Source organism: Rousettus aegyptiacus, unplaced genomic scaffold (assembly GCF_014176215.1).
Source record: "Rousettus aegyptiacus isolate mRouAeg1 unplaced genomic scaffold, mRouAeg1.p scaffold_m13_p_10, whole genome shotgun sequence".
NCBI classification, from domain to species: domain Eukaryota; kingdom Metazoa; phylum Chordata; class Mammalia; order Chiroptera; family Pteropodidae; genus Rousettus; species Rousettus aegyptiacus.
In genome coordinates, this window is record NW_023416285.1 from 47,802,679 (window position 1) to 47,821,437 (window position 18,759).

Genomic DNA, 18,759 nt, shown 5'->3' on the forward strand with positions numbered 1-18,759 from the left:
ACCATTCAATGTTGTCTTACAAACAACCTAGAGAAAATGAATGCTCCATATTGCTTAGGGAATGAACACTCCCCTGATCCAAAAAGCTCTCTCTTCAATGCTTTGCAGTACATGAAATTGTACTAATGATTAAACTGAGCTCTCTAGGCCAGAAAAATTTAGGTGGAAAAAATTATCACAAGAAAGACAAAGGATGTATATAGGGGCTTTAGTTGAAGAAATATTAGTTATAAATTGAGGGGAAAAAATAAGGTAAAGAAGTGAGGAAAAATCCAATAAATCAAAGTCTTATTTATCATTAAGATTCTTAAGCCTAGACTACAGCCATCAAACATGATTATTAAAAATACGAAAGCATTAAGGTTCCTCAGGACAGTTTATATAGACCATTGACTAAAACAATTTTGAAATATCTATATACAAGTTAAAAATCTATACTTACTGGGATATGTTTAACTTCAGTAGTATTTGAAGACACCTAGGAACAAAGAAAAATGTATTTATTATACCAGTAAAACCACCATTAGGCTGATGTATTTATTTTTTCATCAGGAACTATCCATTTTCCCCCAAGTAACAAGCAACTTTATTCACTGGTTATGAATAGAAATAAAATCTATCAATATTAAAAAACAAGAAAAGCATACTAATATGAGGGGAAGACAACATGCCTAGAAAATATTTTTGAATTCTTATCCTCACTTTGTGCCTGAGCGCTTGGCGTCAATTCCCCTAACTATGAAGGACTTCCCAGTTGAGAGATCTAAACATGTAAGGGCAAATTCTTGAATCTTGTTTGGTACTACAGAGCATTATGAGGATTTGTACATATTTTTAAAAATTGCTTTTCTTTAATTCCACTGGGTTTAATTTAACTCCAAAAATTAATACTATGTTTTTGCAGGAAAATTAATACTATAATTGAGAAATACAGATTCGACATTTATAGGGAAACTTTACTCTCTTAAATACTTAAGAAACAAGGGTGACTAAAAATATCACTATGAAACAAACGATTGTTATTTGCCAACAGCACAATAATAATAATAACATAATTTTTAAAGCTTCTTGTGTATGTGCCAGAGACTGTTCTAAGTGTTTTATACTTATCATCTCAATAGACCCATGAGGTAAATACCACTGTCGTCCCTACTTTACATTTGAGTATTAACAAACTTGCCCAACATCACAGTGTGCGGCAAAGTAAGGATCTCACTCTAGAGTCTGCACATTAACCATACACAATACAGAACATTGGCAGGTTGACAGGTGCAATCTATGCAGATCATAATGAAAAACTGTGTAGAAATGAATTCACAAATCAAAATACCTAATCCTACTTCTGATAATCCTATTCTGATTGGTCAGAGAAGCAGTTTTACTTATGATTTACTGGCATATTTTTAAGAACACACTAAATTTGTCAACATTTTAAAACCCCATATGAGTTATATAAATACAGTAAATTTGAAGTGATTAAGATAATTTTTTTCCCCTTTGGGTATACAATAAAAAAGTACAGACAGACGTGGGGAGAAATAAAACCTTAGTAAATAGAGTTTCACAACACATAGAGTCCACCAAAATCCTTTCAATTCTCTCTGCAATAAATCAAAAGCCTGATCACTTTTTACCACTTCCTCCCTAGACCAAGCCACCATCACCCTTTTTCTAGACTATCTTAAAAACTTTCTAACAGCATCACCTACTTCTAGACCCGCCTCCTTCTGTCACTGGCCCATGTAACAGCCTAAATGATCCTTTCACAAGCCGGATCATAGCACTGCTCTGCTCAGAATTCCCCAGCAGCTTCCATCTGCATCAGGGTAAAAGAAACATCTTTACCATGGCATCCAGGCTACCTACTGGATCTTATCACCAATTCCTTTCCCCCTCAGTCACTTGGTTCCACTCTCTTTCTGTTTCTTGAACATGCCAAGGACACTCCACCTCAGGCTTTTTTCATTTGCTGACCTCTCTTCCTGGTATATCCCCTCCCACCCACCACCACCACCACTCTCCCTTCCAGGTATCCGTGTGGCTTGCTCACTCATGTCCTTCAGGTTTTGCTCAATTTTCTCTATAGGAGAGGACTTCCCCAATCATGTTACGTAAAAGAGCACCTCCCTCCCCCAGTTACTCTCTAGTCCCCTTAAGCTGCTTTATTCTGTCCTTCATGTCTTCACACTAAAACGTAAGCTCCATGATACTATGGACTCTACCTGCTCTGTTAGCTTCTGCATCCCCAGTACCTGGCACACAATAGGTCCATGATCACATTTGTTGAACAAATGCATATGTGAAAGAAACAAGAAAGTAATACCCCCTCGTCAAATTAATTTTGAATTGTTAATTTTTAATAGTGTTCAATTATTAGCTCAATACTCACAAATTTTGCATTTTCTTCATAAACACAATAGCCATTGCTTGAAACACATTCAGGACAGCATTTTCCATTTAAGTGAATTAATTTTTCACCCTATAGAAGTAAGGGTTGCAGAGACACGCATCAATTAGCATCTCCAGGTAGCAGTGCTAAATTTCAAAGTAGCTGGATTTCCCGACTGGAATGAAGAATCTGAGCATACCCCTTCACTTTGTTTATGACTTATTTCATCTTCCTCTCTGCTATCTTCCTATGGAAATTCTAGTTGATATAGTCTCTTTTCTAAGTGCTTTTTCTTTCCAATTCTGGTGATACTTGTGCATAGATCCCTCCATGATTTCCTACTCATGAATAGGAGCTCACATGAACAAGAAAAATGGTCGAGAATAACGTTAAAGTTTTAGAAAGTTATGAATTTCAGAAAAGGATCGGGTTGTCTTAAATATACAAGGTGTGAACTTGTGATTTGGTTTTGTTTACGGTGCTCAAAACAAACCATGTTTCCTTGAATACAAAATCTGACACATTCCTTTATGCACAGATGTAGTCTCAGACATAAATTAAACAGTAGAAAATTAATTTCTATTCAAAATTTTAAAATTGTTATCTAACTTACATAATCATTGTTTTTTAAATTATAAAAGAAAGAAGGATCCCAGAGAAAATTACATAGATGATAGAAGCTTTGTTCACCCCTCTGGTGACCAAATCAAAGTAGTGATTGAAACACAGAGAAAACAGCAAGTAGAGTTGCATGGGGTCTAGATGAACAGAAGCCCTACAACTAGGGAGAGAAATAAGAAATCGCCCTGCAATGGTAGAAGGTAGGACAGGGCAAGGATGCAAGGCTGCCCGAACTTGAGCAGCTGAGTGAGACAGAGGCTGCAGCAGCAGCAGCTGGAAGTTGCAGATGTTCCCCTTAAAGGGGCCAGGTCTGCAAGTGGATTTTCTCAGTGATGGACCTGCTGGCTCTGAACACCAGTGATGGGTCAGCTGCTGTGGGGGCAAGGACTGGAGGCACATCTTTATCCCAGGAAGAAACACTGGCAATATCCATTGTCCCTCTGTTGAGCCCTCCCCCTCCCACTATGGACGCAGTGCAGCCAAAGCTGAGACATCATCAAACTGGATAACAGAGGTTGTTCTTCCCAGAAGATTCCCTGAAACTCCGCCTCCCCCAACATGCAGCCCCACCCAAGCCACAGTCAGTTATATCCTCAGCGAGTCCAGTGCTCCTTGCTGAGCCAATTCCAAGACCCACATTGGTAGCAGCTGACCTTGGTTTCTGGCGTGGCCTTTCAAGGGAACTATAAGCACATCATCTGTGGATTGCTTGTTGATCTTAACAGGTGGCCTTAGAGTGGTTAAACTTGGCCTACAGCTAAACCCATCTCAGGAATGTGCTACTAGACACCTGCTACACAGAGACATGCTAATAGACCAGGATCTTTGCTTAATACATAGAAACAGACACAGAAAGTCAGCCAAAATGGGAAGATAAAGAAGCAGAAACCATATGAGAGAACAGAACAGAGATCCAGGAATAATGGAGTCAAGCAAACTAACAGATGCAGAGTTCAAAATACTAGTTATAAAGATGCTCAATGAACTTAGGGGAAGTGTAGATGAACTCAGTGAGAACTTTAACAAAGAGATAAAAACATAAAAATGGAAATGGGAGTTATAAATGGGAACCCATCAAAAATGAAGAACACATTATCTGAAATTAATAGTATATTGTACAGAATAAACAGAATGAATAAAGAATAGGAATGAACCACTGATAAAGAGGAAGGGGAAGCCAAGGACATCCAATCAGATCAGCAAGAAAAAAGAAGCCAAGACTATTATAATAATTTAAGAAAGGACAAAATTAAATGTAAAAACATCTGTGTCATAGGGGTACCTGAAGGAGAACTAAAAGGCAAAGAGCTATTTGAAGAAATAATGGCAGAAAATGTCTCTAACCTGGTGAAGTAAATAGACATACAACCCTAGGAAGCTTAGAGAGTCCCAAAAAAGATGAACCCAAAGAGGCACACAACAAGACACATTATAATTAAAATGTCAAAGGTTAAATACAATGAGAATCATAAAAACAGCAAGAGAAAAGTAATTAGTTACCTACAAAGGAACACCGATAAGACTGGCAGCTGGTTTCTCAAAAGAAACTGTGCAGGACAGAAGGACTTGGCACAAAATATTTAATGTGATGAAAATCCAGGATTTACAACCAAGAATACTTTGTCCTGCAAAGCTATCATTTAGAGTCAAAGGACAGATACAGAGGCTCTCAGACAAAAATAAGCTAAAGGAATTTATCAGCACAAAGCCAGTATTACAGGAAATGTTGGAGGGACTTCTTCAAGAAGAAAAAAAGTATCAAAAACATAAATGAGAAATGGTAATAACTACATTCCTATCAACGAGTACCTGAAATGGAAAAGAATTAAGTGCTCCAACCAAAAGGTAGGGTAGCTAAATGAATAAGAAAAAAAGACCCCTATATATGCTGCCTACGAGAGACTCACTCCAGATTAAAAGATATGCACAGGCTAAAATGAAGGAAATGGAAAAAGATATTATCTTGATGGACCTAGTGAGTATGGCGCTGAATGAAGTTGGTCAGATAGAGAAAGACAAATGTCACGATTTCACGTACCTGTGGAATCTAAAGAACAACATAACAACAATGGAAACACGCTCATAGATATAGAGAATATTTTGAGGGCTACTAGATGGGATGGAGGTTGGGAGATGGTGAAAAAGGGCAAAGCAATTAAGAAGTACAAATGGAGGGTACAAAATAGACATGGAGATATAAAGTGTAGCATAAGGGAAATAGTTAACAATGTTGTAATAAATATGTAAGGGGGAAGAAGGTACCTGATTTAGTAGGGTGACCACTTTGTGAGTTATATAGATCTCTAATCACTATGCTGTACAACTGAAACTAGTATATTATTGTATGCCAACTATAATTGAAAAAAAACATTGAATTGTACAATGTAAATATAAGCAATTAATTATCTATTATATTTCGATAAAGCCAGAAAAAAAAGGAAAAAACATGTGATAGTAGAAAGATAGATGTTTAATTTCCAAAGTCTTATTTTAACTTACCAATATGAATAATATCAAATTTTTTGTTTTTAAAGCAAAATAATAGATGCTTACTAGAAAATATTAAATAATTCTGAATTCTGTAACTTTGAAAGTATAATTCCACTACAGTCCTATCTCCCATGGAATCTGCTGTTAAAAATACAATCGCTGTTTACAATTTTTCATATGTATATGCTAACATCTAATATCAAGGGCTAGAGAGTATTCTTTAAAGCACTTTCCACTTTCTAAAGTTATATCTACTTTCTAAAAAAATGGTGATATTTCTTTAAATGAAGACTATTTAGTTTGGGATGTATATTACATTTAAAGTGCAGAAATCACATTAGGTAAAAATTGAGTAATGCAAAGCTACATAAATAGAATAATCACAAAGATGTTTTATGTTTAAAACGCTATGCACTAAAGAAAACTATAAAATAAAAGCATTGGTTGTCTTTGAATTACGGCATTACAGATGGATTTTAAAATCTCTTTTCCACTTAAGTTATCATTTTTCCAAAATGAAAATGTATTATTTAATTAAGGAAAATATTAACTTTTAAAAGAAACACAAAAATACATGATTAATTGTAACTTTCTATGGTGTCTAAAAAGTTATTTCGATAAAACAGAGTTATATAGATCTCTGTCCATCAAAATCTAATGCCATTCAGAGGCCAATGGAGAGCATTGGGTGCTATAGAGGGCAGATGTATTTACATATAAATTGTTTTGCAGAAACGTGAAAAAGAAAAATCGGCTGATAGTGAAAGCAAACCAAGAAACAGTGAAATTTCCTTTCAAAGCGTATAAAGGGGTTTATAGGCATGTAATCTAGGTCGCTTAAATAATGTTTTGAAAGGGGACAGAGCATGTGTACTTCTAATAAAGACAAAATGAATGAGAAATTCTTGAGCACCCACTACAATACATACAGACAAAATGAAAAATGGAGCCTGTATCACCCCAATAAAGCAAAGAAAGTGGCTGTTCTGAGTTTTCAAACGCTTCTGCAAATAACAGCCAGCCCTGCTCTGGGGAACAAAGATTCGGTTTTGGTGAGGTAGGAAATTCTAAATAGATTTGCTATTTATAGAAGAAGCCTGGATGCCCCAAACTGCGTCAGTTCACTGCGGTGGGGAGCTTGGTCCAATTAGCATTTGACTTTTGCTTTGAGAAAAATTGCTCTACAAATCTAATTCTTTTCTTTTTAAGAGGATTCTGCTGCCTAGGCCAGATGGAATCTGCTAACCCTTCCCCCATGAGTCATACCTACATCCATCCACCAGAGAAAAGACTCTGCGATTCCACAAAGCTGGCCAGTGGGAAAGGAAACACTCTTCTGAGAGGTGTCATGGGATTTTCTTCCACTAGAGAAGGGAAAAGGCATGCCATTTGTGGCATGCCTACCCACTTTCATGCATTTTGCTACAAGATTCAATTGCCCCACCTTTTTAAGCCTCATATATGAATACTAGGTCCTTTTAAAAAAGGTAATTCGACTTCTTTATCTGAATTTATATTCAGAAATGACACAAAATACAGAAAAATTAAAACCATCATATTATGCTCTTCTACTGTTGATTTATTTACTTTTCAATGCCTAGGGATTTGGTTTGATATATCAAAGATAAGGATCATACTATTTTTTTTCCTTTTTAAAGAAAAATTGTGTGCTGATTTCAATGCTATTCAGAATATTATTGTTGATAACCAGCATGATAATTATTACAATGGTGAAATGGCACAATTTTGCCTCTTCTAGAAGTTTATTTTTCTGCATCTTTGTGGATGTCCATACATTTAGACTTAATCTACTGTTGGTATCCAAGATTAGAAATCTAATAACCTTGATATTTTAGAAAAGGCAGAAAGTGGGGTAGAACCGAATAAAAATACCAGTAGCATATTTTCACTGCTCCCCTTGGTAGACGTAGTCGTTTTTCTCCAGGTAATCCTAAGACATTTAATTCATACTCCCTTAATTGTTGGTGCTACCACATACGATTTCTGTTTATGTATATGACTTCCCCCAAAACTTGGGAACTCTTGAGATCAGAATATATCTTATTCATCTTTGTATCTCCAAGCTACGCAGAAGTTAGAAAGTTAGCACATGCAGGCTTTTCCAAGGTCATTAACCACGGTTATTATTTACAGAAGTATGGCAGAAAAAGGTTAAGGGATACTTTGTCAGATTCGATTCTGGTTAATATTTCACTTCTGATTTAGAATCCAGTGCCTTAAACAAAATTTGAGAACATGGAAGTGATCTGGAATAAAGCAATTTAGTTGATTAAATATCTGAGAAATAGGCTAAAGGCATTAGAAGTCAATTTATAAAAGAGAGGATGAGGTGGAGGTGGGAGACAGACCTAAAAAGGGATGAGATCATGCTATGGGGTGACCTGAGGAATATCAAGAACCTATCCACTTACATCAGCAGTTGCTCCCGTTTTCCCTAAGAACAGAGAAGACCTGGCTCAAGCTGCCACAGGTAGGTGTCATGGAAGACAGGCCAGTACTTGAAAATTCATCAGCATTGGGAATATGCTGGATCAAAATTATTTTCTATGAGACATTTTGTTAGAACCTGCCAAAATAGGTGGCTAAAGAACCCACATTACCAGGATCATGTCTCCCACATTTCGCATGAACCCAAGAATCTCAGACAAACGAAAGCCTTGGAAAATAACCCAGTATCCTTTGAGCACACTGCCAAGGCCAAAAAGCCCAACCACAGTCTGAGAGAGAGAGAGAAAGAAAAGGGCCTAATTAGAGTTTTTCTCATCTTCATCCAACCATTCTGACTCCCTTGACATAAAGAAAAAAAAGAAATGAAAAGGCATGTGGAGGGAAATAAATCTACAATAAGCAAGACTCTTTTTACTTAAATATGTCTCAGCTTTGCCAGGACTTAGAAGTGGGAGGCAAAATGAAAAGGCTGTCCTTGACAGCCTTGTTTGAAAGGTTGTTCCTCCTTAGGATCAGTGTTAAGAGGAACTGAGATGTGGGGGGAAAGAGCTAGAAAGAAAAATGCCTTCACAGACACCCAGTACCTCAGATCTCCCAAGTTTCCTTCATCTTCTCAAGTTCACAACCCTGCGGGAAATTGGTGGAACGGATGGGAGAGGCAAGGGAGAAGGAGACAACTTTAAAAGCAATTTGTTTTGCAGTGGGTCAAAATTGAGTTCAAAGAAAAAAAAAGCAATTTCCCTACAATATACTATAGTTCAAACAGAGGCCACTTTGTTAGACGCTTCTAGAAATTCTGCAGACAGAAGTTAACAGAGGGCAACAGAGTTAATTATTTATGGGATCCCCTTTCCCTCTCTCTTCAAAACAAAAACAAACAAACAAAAAAAACACTTTATCTTTCCTAACCCACAGGCGCAAAACCCTAGGTGCTGGCCCTCCTCTCAGCTTAAACGCTGCGAGTGGAGCCTGCAATGGAAGCTGGGCCGCTGGACCACCTGCAGACCTCTGTTTCACTACCATAGCCAGCTGGGCAGGCCACCAGCAACAAAGTCCAGTTGCACTGACTGATAGGCTAATGTCCCTTTCATGTCTCTGGCTCAGGACTTCCAATATGACCAGATGTACTCAGAGTAAAAAGCTTCAGGGGTTGTTCCAAGCCAGTCTGAACAAGTAATGATATTGACTTTGTACCACTGAATCTTTGTGCTAGAGCCTCCCTGAAATGTGAGTGGTCAACCTGGTGCTCCCCTCTGTTGCCAAGAAGTAAGGAACAGGTGAGGGACCACCCGTCCCTTAGTAGAGAGCTCTTACACTCCAAGAGGAAATGCCTGTGCTTCTTACCTGGGCACACTCAACTTTGGCACACTCTCCAGTCTGGCAGGTCACTTGGCCATGGTCACACACGCAGAACTCACAGGCCAAACCCTTCCACATTTCATCTTGGTACCGCACAATCCCGTCGTATGAGCAGTTTCCGGCAGGAGACACACATTCCTCACAGCATTCCCCATGACGCTGAGCCCTTCTCTGACCCTGAGGAAACAGAGAGGATAAGGGGTGAAGGGTAGTGCTCGGGAGAGCGTGAAAACATCCGAGCCAGTGGGGGGCAGAATGACATAAAACACCAACATCACTCGCTGCTCCTTTCCCCCACCTAACCCAGCTGAGGTAAGCTCCGCCTAGGCCCTCCTTCCTGGGAAGCAGATCTTTCACATCTTTAGCTAAGATTCTAAACATCAAAAAACTTTAGATTCCCTCAAAGGACACATTGGACTAAGAAATGCATTCTTAAATGACCCAGAATAAAACTTTGAAGATCAAGCTACACACTCTCAAATACCTTTTCACATCTTAGTGGAGGGCAGGCCTGTCTGTGACACCGGACCGCCCCCCGGTCACATATACATGTGGTACAGGCATTTTCATTCCACTGTTCGCCATGCTGAGTAAAGAAAAGAAGAAAGTGGAAATCGAATGTCACATATATCAAATAGAAGCACAGGCACATCATTTTTTATTATAATTTTAATTAAGCCACATTGAACTCCTGAGAAATGATATCACTTAGGTAGCAACTGCCTCTAAGAACAAAGTCAATAAATGTCCAAAGGGAACTTTAGATTCATTTTCATTCAATTCTGTTCATCCCACAGATGTGTTGAGAGCCTGCCCTATGCCAGCCATATAGAAGCCCTGAAACATGGAGATGAATGAGAAGATTCTATTTGTTGGGTGATTAATGGTCATTCTTAAGCTCTTCTTCATTACCAAGAGATCCAGCTTTCCTGCCACATACTCATTTTTCCAGCTTCCCTTGCAGCTAGGGCATGGCATAGTCCCAATTCTAACTGAGGAGACCTCAGGGAAGTTTGCTAGAGTGGTGGAGGTTGAGAAAAATACTCTTCTCCCCATAAATGAAAGGCTGTCCTTTTCATCCACTAGCCTTTAGCAATGACTGTGTGAGGATGAGTTGTCTAGAGCTGAGGAAGCCATCTTGGGGACAGGAGGCGATAGGACAGAAGGCAAATGCCTCATTCTGAGGATGGCAGGGGGGAAAGAGCAAAAGAGTTTCTATCCTTGACAACATCATTGGGATCTGAACCGATCAACCCTATGCATGCCTTACCACTGGACTTCCTGTTACATAAGATAATAAATGTTTTGATATTAGCTACTTTTAGAGAAGTATTTCTGTTACATGCAGCCAAAAACACCACAACAGATAAAGAGTCTAGCTCTTCCATGGGAAATTAACCTAGCACATATGTAGCTACTGTACTGGATAGCACAGATCTAGTACATACACAAATCCTCTCCCAATTAGTTACTTTCATTCAGATTTCATGTGATCCATCTAGAATTTGTGACACACATTCCCTAATACTCAGTTCCAGATTCTCTACTGAGAATCATAATCCCAATTTCTTCTTTAGAGTGGCTGGCAAGTAAGAGAAGTAGTTGGGTTCTTCACTTTTGAATAATGTAACCTTCTTTTGGCTCAGCTGGGTACTCCTAAGAGAGAATATTCCCTGACTCATTCTCTTTGTTGAACCAATTTTTATTTGGTCCCTACTATCTATTAGGCAGTTAGTTAAACTGCCCCAATAGTACTTTGTAGTTTTCAGGATTGACCATCACCAGCTTCTCACCTCCCTTCCCTCTCTTGCCTACATCCCCATGCCTCCCCGCAATGTAAGGAAACACAACATTGTCTCTGGCTATCAGTGCATAAAATGCACTCGAAGCAGAGAGACATCCCCAAAGCCTCTAATCTAAGTATAAACTGATAGCCACCAATGATAGTCCTTTTTTTCTTTCAAGATGTATGAACAGTAAGTTCATCAAGGTTGGTGAACCAGGAACTGCTTGCCAGCACATTCCTTTATATTTCTAATCCCCTAAGGTTTAGTTTTCTCATAAATGCTTTCCTTGTAGAGAATGAAACAACAAAAAGCTGTTTATATACTGAGTTACTAATCCTGGCAGAGTCAGACATAAAAGCAGGAGGTAAAGTTGCTGGAAGAGTGGCGGGCACACGTGTGAGAAAATAAACCAAAACACGGAGCACATCAAAGGTTACCTCGTACGCTTGGCCAGCTGCAAGGCAGGGTCGGGAAGAGCACTGCGGGCAACATTTTCCAGGGACTCGGATGATAGTTTCGTCCTTAACACCCAAAAAAGGAACAATCCATCAAAAGGAGACATTAATAAAATCCACGAAAGTAGGAAAATTTCATTCATAGCACACTCGATCATGTGCCTGAAGCATCTATAAACAGCAATTCCCCATCACGTGGTATCTAAAGTCACTCGGTGCTTTGATAAGAATTAGCACTTCCAAGGTCAGTGTGACCAGTAAGAAGTCTGTACATTCATCACGTCCCATCCTCTTCTAAGAACAAACAAAAGCAGAGATAATTACAATACCAATAATAATAATACTCAGTGTTTGCCAAGCACTTTTATAAGTGCTTTCTATGACCCTATAAGGTAGATGCTCTTATTTCTGCTTGACAAACAAGTGAAGATTATAGAGGTTGTGTGAGTTGCCCACGGCCACACACCTGCTAATGATAAATGGTTTGCAGCAGGAACTAAGAGCACCAACCTTACCAAAACCTAAAACACTTACATTTCTTGCTGAGTTACCTCTAAATTCCAAATGAAGATATCCCACCCTTGATAAGCTACTTCACTATTCTTTTGCATCTTCATGTGAATCCATACATTTATATATGTGCATTAGGGATGTTCTTAACATGAAAAAAAATCAATCATATCTCTAGATAGCTGAGAATAAGCCAGTGCTTATTCACCTCTGATGCCCCCACCCCAGAATATTGGAAAATTTGTCTCTGCCGCCCTAAGAATTTTTACAGCAACAGTCTCCTCATTAATACCAAAGAGTCAGCTTCTCACTACAGCCATCTTGAAGAGCAAGAAGGTAGATATATTAAATGCAGGGGAAGGAGGGTTAGAATAACCAAGCTTCAATGACTGGGAAATTGTAGGTCTTATACAGGGAATACTTTCATAACAGTTTTTTTCCTTCTCTTATGAGAAGCAAGAAAAAATGAGATTTTATTATTATGATTGCTCTGGCTTTCATTTTGCAAGTAAAAGAAGGACAATGTATTGTGTGTGGGGCGGGGAGGGGGGCAGTGTCAAATAACCTTAATTTTTTATGGAAAGGTCCAGTCATACTTCAGTAGGTTTTTAACCCAATTATATATGATCAGTTAGATTAATGTGCTACTATCTAGTAGTGATTTATTTCAAACACCTGAATCACTGTAATTAAACTGACAACTGTTCTCTCTACTTCAGGTTGTTTTATTTCTTTACAATTCTATATATGAAATATTATGAGCAATGATGTTTAATACAGTATGCAAAAATTGGACATACATTGAAATTATTGACTTCAGGACTCTTTAGTTTAATGAAATTTCAGTGAGGAAATAAAATAAAGGTATATTTGATGTCATGCTTTTCAGTAACTTTATTGAAGTAAACAAATGAACATCTACAATGTTTAGTAAACAGGGAACCAATGTTATGATAACAAATCTTGAACAGAAATAGAGTTAGTATCAATCTATGTCAACCAACCTGGATTAAACCCAAGTACAGTAGCAGAGTCAACTAGTGAGTGTGAGGTAGGGAGGAATTACTTATATAGACATTGATAAAAGGAAGATCAAGCTTTCTGATTCATATTGACAATATCTAATATATAATTTGTTGACATAAATAGAAGCTTTCGTCATAAATATAGACCAAGAGGGCAGGAAGGAAAACCATTTAAAGAGAAAGATCCCAGAATATGAGAGAACTCTATGATTCAGAGTTGAGCTGAGATCCCATTTGGCTGGTGCTTTATAAGCAGGACTGGAAAGGCAAGTAAGGTGAGCGGTGAAGTGGGTCAGAGAAATGGGAATGAGTTTTTATTGTGCACTTTTGTTCCTATCACACACCTGAATCCTATCATTCTGGTCTACTTAGATTTGGTCTTCCAAACATACAGTTTAATACAGGTGCCAGAAAACTACAAACAACGGGCCAAATCCAGCCTATCACCTGTTTTCGTAAGTTAGATTTTATTGCAACACAGCCATATTCATTCATAGTCATATTATCTATAGCTGGTTTTGTGCTATGATGGCAGAGTTGAGTAGATGTTCCGATTGTATGGCACACAAAGCTGAAAATATTCACTATCTGAAAAAGTGTGCTAACCCCAGGTCTAATATAATGCCCTCAGTAATAATGGAGTCCGATACAAAATACATGTGTATATGATTGTCATTATCATTTCAAGTTAAACTACCATTTAGGATATATTTAATTGTGGTTTTTCATATTCTCTAAATAAAAATACTTAAGATAAAGAAGTTTATAGTATGGAATGGCTAATAGCTCTTGCCAAATATTTTCCCACTATGATATTAGACATAGAAAGAAATGAAACTTCCACCACCCAAAAGTAGAATAGCCAACTTCCTGCCATTGCCAACAGTAAGTCCCATGGGCACTCTGAGGCATTTCTTCCCAACTCTCTACCTTCTTATATAGAACATAACACAGCCTTAATCCCTCCAGCATGGGGCAGTGCTGTTTAAGGCAATCAAAGTGCCAGCCCTCATCTTTCACCTCCATTCGTATCTTTCTTTCTACATCTAGTCAGAGCCCATAATGTTAAAGAAAGAAAGAAAGAAAGAAAGAAAGAAAGAAAGAAAGAAAGAAAGAAAGAAAGAAAGAAAGAAAGAAAGAAAGAAAGAAAAGAAAAGAAAAAGAGAGAAAGAGAGAGAGAAAGAGAGAGAGAAAGAGAGAAAGAAAGAGAGAAAGAAAGAAAGAAAGAAAGAAAGAAAGAAAGAAAGAAAGAAAGAAAGAAAGAAAGAAAGAAAGAAAGAGTGGACAGTATGTGTATTGAGGAGGTAGAAGGAGTGATAAAAAGCAGGGGTGACAGAGGAAGGTGCCCCAAATGTAGAGCACACAGTTACCAAGAGAGATGGACAGAGCCCTTTGCAGTGGTGCAGACCAGGGATTACAGTTTTGTTTCATGTATTCAGAATGTAAGAGGGTTGGGCAGTGGGAAAAGGAAAAGATCCCAGCTAAGTACAATAGAGCTACACTACCAGAAAACCTCCCAGACCCTTGTACCAGGAGGACATGCACATTTCTTAGCATCGGGCTGAGGATCCAAGGGGATTAGCCAAGGGCAGGCCTCTTATCCTTGCAGCTTTCAAGCAGTGGGTATGGAGAGATTTCTCTCCATCAAGGATGAGTAAATAGAAAGAAAGGAACATGGGGAAAACCCTGAAGAACAAGTAAAAGGAATAACATTCTGAAGATTCAGAGAAAGAGCAGATTTCTGAGTATTACATACTACAAAATCTAAAAGAAAATACTGAAAAATCATTTTGCAACTTCAGTATAATATAAGAAAATGCAGCCTTTGTTAAATAGAAGCAGGAAATGATAAAGAAAGAATAAGCATTGGGATAAAAAAATGAATTAATAACAGGAGAAATAAGGAAGAATTAAAAGAATATTAATATGAAATCCTCAAATTAAAAGCAATACTGGCAATATTGGAGGTACTAAATACGAACTTAAGAGGCTCTCTTCGTAATAGAGAAGAAGGACAAAAAGTGAAAAACGATGAGAGAGAACATGATTGATAATGAGTGGGCAGGGAGAGGAGCAATCAAAGAAATCATAGGTGTTTCTGGAGAAATGAGAATAATTGGAACTGATATGATTAACCAAAGCCACAACTGAAGAAAACATTTAAAAAACTGGAAAACAGACGGAAAGGACTTCACAATATTCTAGGTAGAATACATGAAAAGACACCTCGTCTAGAAATAACTGGGAAAATGTTTGAATGATAAAGATAAAGAAACATCCTATAAGGATCCAACAGAGTAAAACTAGCTAAATCGAATGAAATAGAAAACAGAATGCAATGTAAAGGAGGCCATAGGGTTGAGATGGAAAAGGATTATAATTCCCCCCAATTTTTAGACCTCTCCAAATGACCTCTAATGAAGAAAATAATTCTCAAACACTTAGTGGCTCAGAAGACATACCAATCTACTTTTCTTGAAAAAAATATCTGAAGATAAAGTTCTATCTACTTAGATTAATTAATATTGAGAATGAGAAAAGTGTAATATTAAAAAAAAAAAAACTGGTGGTACGATCATCAGAACAACTCTCATCAGACTGAACAGGCCACTATAAGGAGGCTACACAAATGTGGACGTGTTAGAACTCTTTTTCACAAGGTATCTGGACAAAAGTTGAGAGCAAGTAATTTTAGTATTTACATCCCTCATTAAGAGAACAACTCCTTATTTGAACATAAGGACTTTCTCCTTTGATCAGAGATTATCATTAACTTCTAAAATGTGATTATAGTTATGCAAACAAATACATCCACGTCTACCAAAAGATTGAAACAAATTATTTTAAAAATTCTATCGTGATCTTTTTTAATGATGGAAATAAGAAGGATCATTTCTTTCCTGCTTTTCTGCTTTTTCCAAACTTTCCCAAAGAATACAAATTCCTTTTAAAATAAAATTTAAAAACTATATTAAAAATTAATTTTTTCTAGAGCTCAAGACCTGGAGATATATCTCTTTTGATTAACTTGTTTTTTTTTAAATATTTAATGAGTTAACACATATAAAATACTTGCAGTCATGCTCAATGATGTTAGCAACTATTGTTATTGTGAATATTATTATATATAAATGCTAAGAAACTCATTTTTGGAGGCATATAGCATAATGTTTAAAAACAGGAGTCAGATGTGGTCTGTTGAAGTCATGCTGTACAACTGCCTTGGCCAGAATTACTGACACTTCCTAACTGTGGTACTTTGAGCAGGTTACTTAACCTCTCTGTATCCCAGTTTTACCGCAAAATGGGATGATAATAATAACTCCTATTTCATAGGGTTGTTATGAGAAGTACAAAGCTCTTAAAATTTATGATTGGTACATAATAAATGGCCAAAACATGGTGATGGTAGATGGGGGTGGTGACAGTGTTTCCATCAAAAGCACTAATTCTACAGCATCTCTTTATATCATCAGAATATATAGTACTTAATACCGATATTAAATTTTTATAAGATGGTTCTGTATACTCTGACGGTTAGTTTTTAAAAAATACATCATGGCAAAAATATAGACTTAACGATGCAAGAGTGGTTAAAATCAATCTATTTCCAAGACTTCAGAATGCTTGCATATCAATTGGCTCCAAAGTATGGTATCAAATTACATCTTCTTTAAATCTAACAATGCAGACTATAAGTGTTTGAAGCTAGAATTTATATTTAATGTTTTAAAAAATGAGAACGAGTACTTTGAATTATTCCAATATCTAACCCCCTAATGTGCAGCCCAAAGTTGAGTTTTTAAAAATTTAAAGCAGAAGGGTCACAGTGGGGTGTATCCTCAGTCCCTCTTGCCCCTCCTTTATTGTAATGGTGGCAAACTGCTTAATTACCCTTCACATATGAAGGGACTAAACCCTAGAATGTGTAACTCAAAATGCCCCAACACTACAGTGTCCTCCAAATGCGAGATATTGTGCAACTGCACCAAGAAACTCATTTGCAATCTGAAAGCTAGGACGAGACTTTGTGATGAACAGGGACACGTGACATGGGCACAGTGGTTGGTGTAGTGTGGGTAATATGATCTAGTTTTTCAATTAGATACATTTCCCCTTTATTTGGCATTTAGCATTTCTTGTCTAATTGCCTTTGTCTGCCTTTAAAAATATTGCCCAATTGTCACGATATGCCATGTTATTGATTTTGTTTTATTTGACAGAAAGCACTGCTCTGTATCAACTGAATGTTGGCTTCCAGCTTTTTCTTAGATCAAAAATGAGCTACTTTTCGACTAGAGGCAAACTCCTTTCATGGTTATCTGTCAACTGCCAAGAAACCTCCATAGGAACCTCTGAAAGAGGAAAAAACTATAAAACATCATACATTCCACATTTATTTGTAATTGATTTTCTTTTCTAAATTTGTATGAAGAGCCAAATGTTTTAAAAATCAGATCAGCTTTAAATGAACAAGATCTCACTATTTTAAACTGACCAGAGAAAATCCTTTGATAATTCAAGTCATTATATTGTAAGAATTAAATGGTTTAGATATGAACAATCACGTCCAAAGACATGCATGTCTTCAAAAAGCAGCATATACCTCTGCACTGACAAACAGTAACAAACCTGATCAATATTTCTGAATTTTCCAGATGTTAGCTTGACATTTTTGGAACATCTGCAACTGGAGAGGGCAGCTTCTTTCTGTGTACCCTCAAGGCTCAGTTTCATAATGTAACAATTAGCCTAAGTGGCTGGTAATTAGACCTATCTGTGGCTTCTCAGGGTAAAAAAAAAAAAAAAAAATGTGTTAGCAGTAGTCTCCAAAAGTACAAGGAAAGCAAAACAGCCTTTGCTTCTTGTTCCTAGACTTCTGAGGCCCGCCTGACATAACCTCAGAAGAGACTCCTCCAAGTCCTTGTACAGTGAAGTGAGATCTCTGCGAAAGATCCATTCGGAGACTGTCTTCCTTACCTGGTTACAAAACAGAGGCTGACACTGAGCTGTGAAGCACTGAACGGCCCCATTTCTGCACACGCACTTGGCGCACCGACTCAATGGCCAGTCTTCCCCGTCCTCAAACACATGGCCTTCATAGGAACACGGTTCTGGAAGGTCAGAGAAAGAAAGATTACTGGGAGACTGCACTTTCTGATCTCAGGACTGTCCGCATGAGTGCGTGGCCACATAGGGCCCCATCGTCAGGGGCACAGTACAAAGAATGGGGCCCCATGCTTGGGGGTTTAGTGCTTTGCAGTCACTGTATGGAGTTCTTAATAACACTCTCTCTCTCTCTCTCTCTCTCTCTCTCTCTCTCTCTCTCTCTCTCTCTGAGTATTATAAGCAAAGTCCAATGAAACAAGGTAGCATGTACTGGGGCTTTAGGGGCACCTCCTGCTGCCTCCTTGTCTTTCTGGGATGGGTTTTCAGCTCCCGCTCCCAAACCCATGCCCAGTGAATATTGCCACCCTCCACCCACAGCACAGACCTGGGTGCAGTGCCAGCGGAGTGCACGTGCCCTAAGCAACAAGAAGCAGTGTAGGGCTCAGGGTGCACATGAGGGTTTCCACCTACCCAGCAAGTATCCCCATGATTAAGGGAGTGCGACTTTAAGTAGCAAATTAAACACATGACAGGTTGAGAAAGAT

At 37.9% G+C, this 18,759-nt stretch overlaps 1 protein-coding gene across 4 annotated transcripts in view; it reads right to left on the minus strand.

Moving 5' to 3' along the window:
- The window catches only part of FRAS1 (Fraser extracellular matrix complex subunit 1), a 404,163-nt gene that overhangs the window by 216,381 nt on the left and 169,023 nt on the right, over positions 1–18,759 (minus strand). For all 4 annotated transcript variants that reach the window (XM_016154420.2, XM_016154419.2, XM_036227812.1 and 1 more), the window contains exons 6-11: positions 18,086–18,219; positions 11,553–11,636; positions 9,813–9,914; positions 9,314–9,505; positions 2,390–2,479; positions 443–478 (exon numbers count right to left, since the gene is read on the minus strand). In XM_016154420.2, coding sequence (XP_016009906.2) covers positions 443–478; positions 2,390–2,479; positions 9,314–9,505; positions 9,813–9,914; positions 11,553–11,636; positions 18,086–18,219 — 638 coding nt within the window. The remainder of the gene's footprint in view (positions 1–442; positions 479–2,389; positions 2,480–9,313; positions 9,506–9,812; positions 9,915–11,552; positions 11,637–18,085; positions 18,220–18,759) is intronic.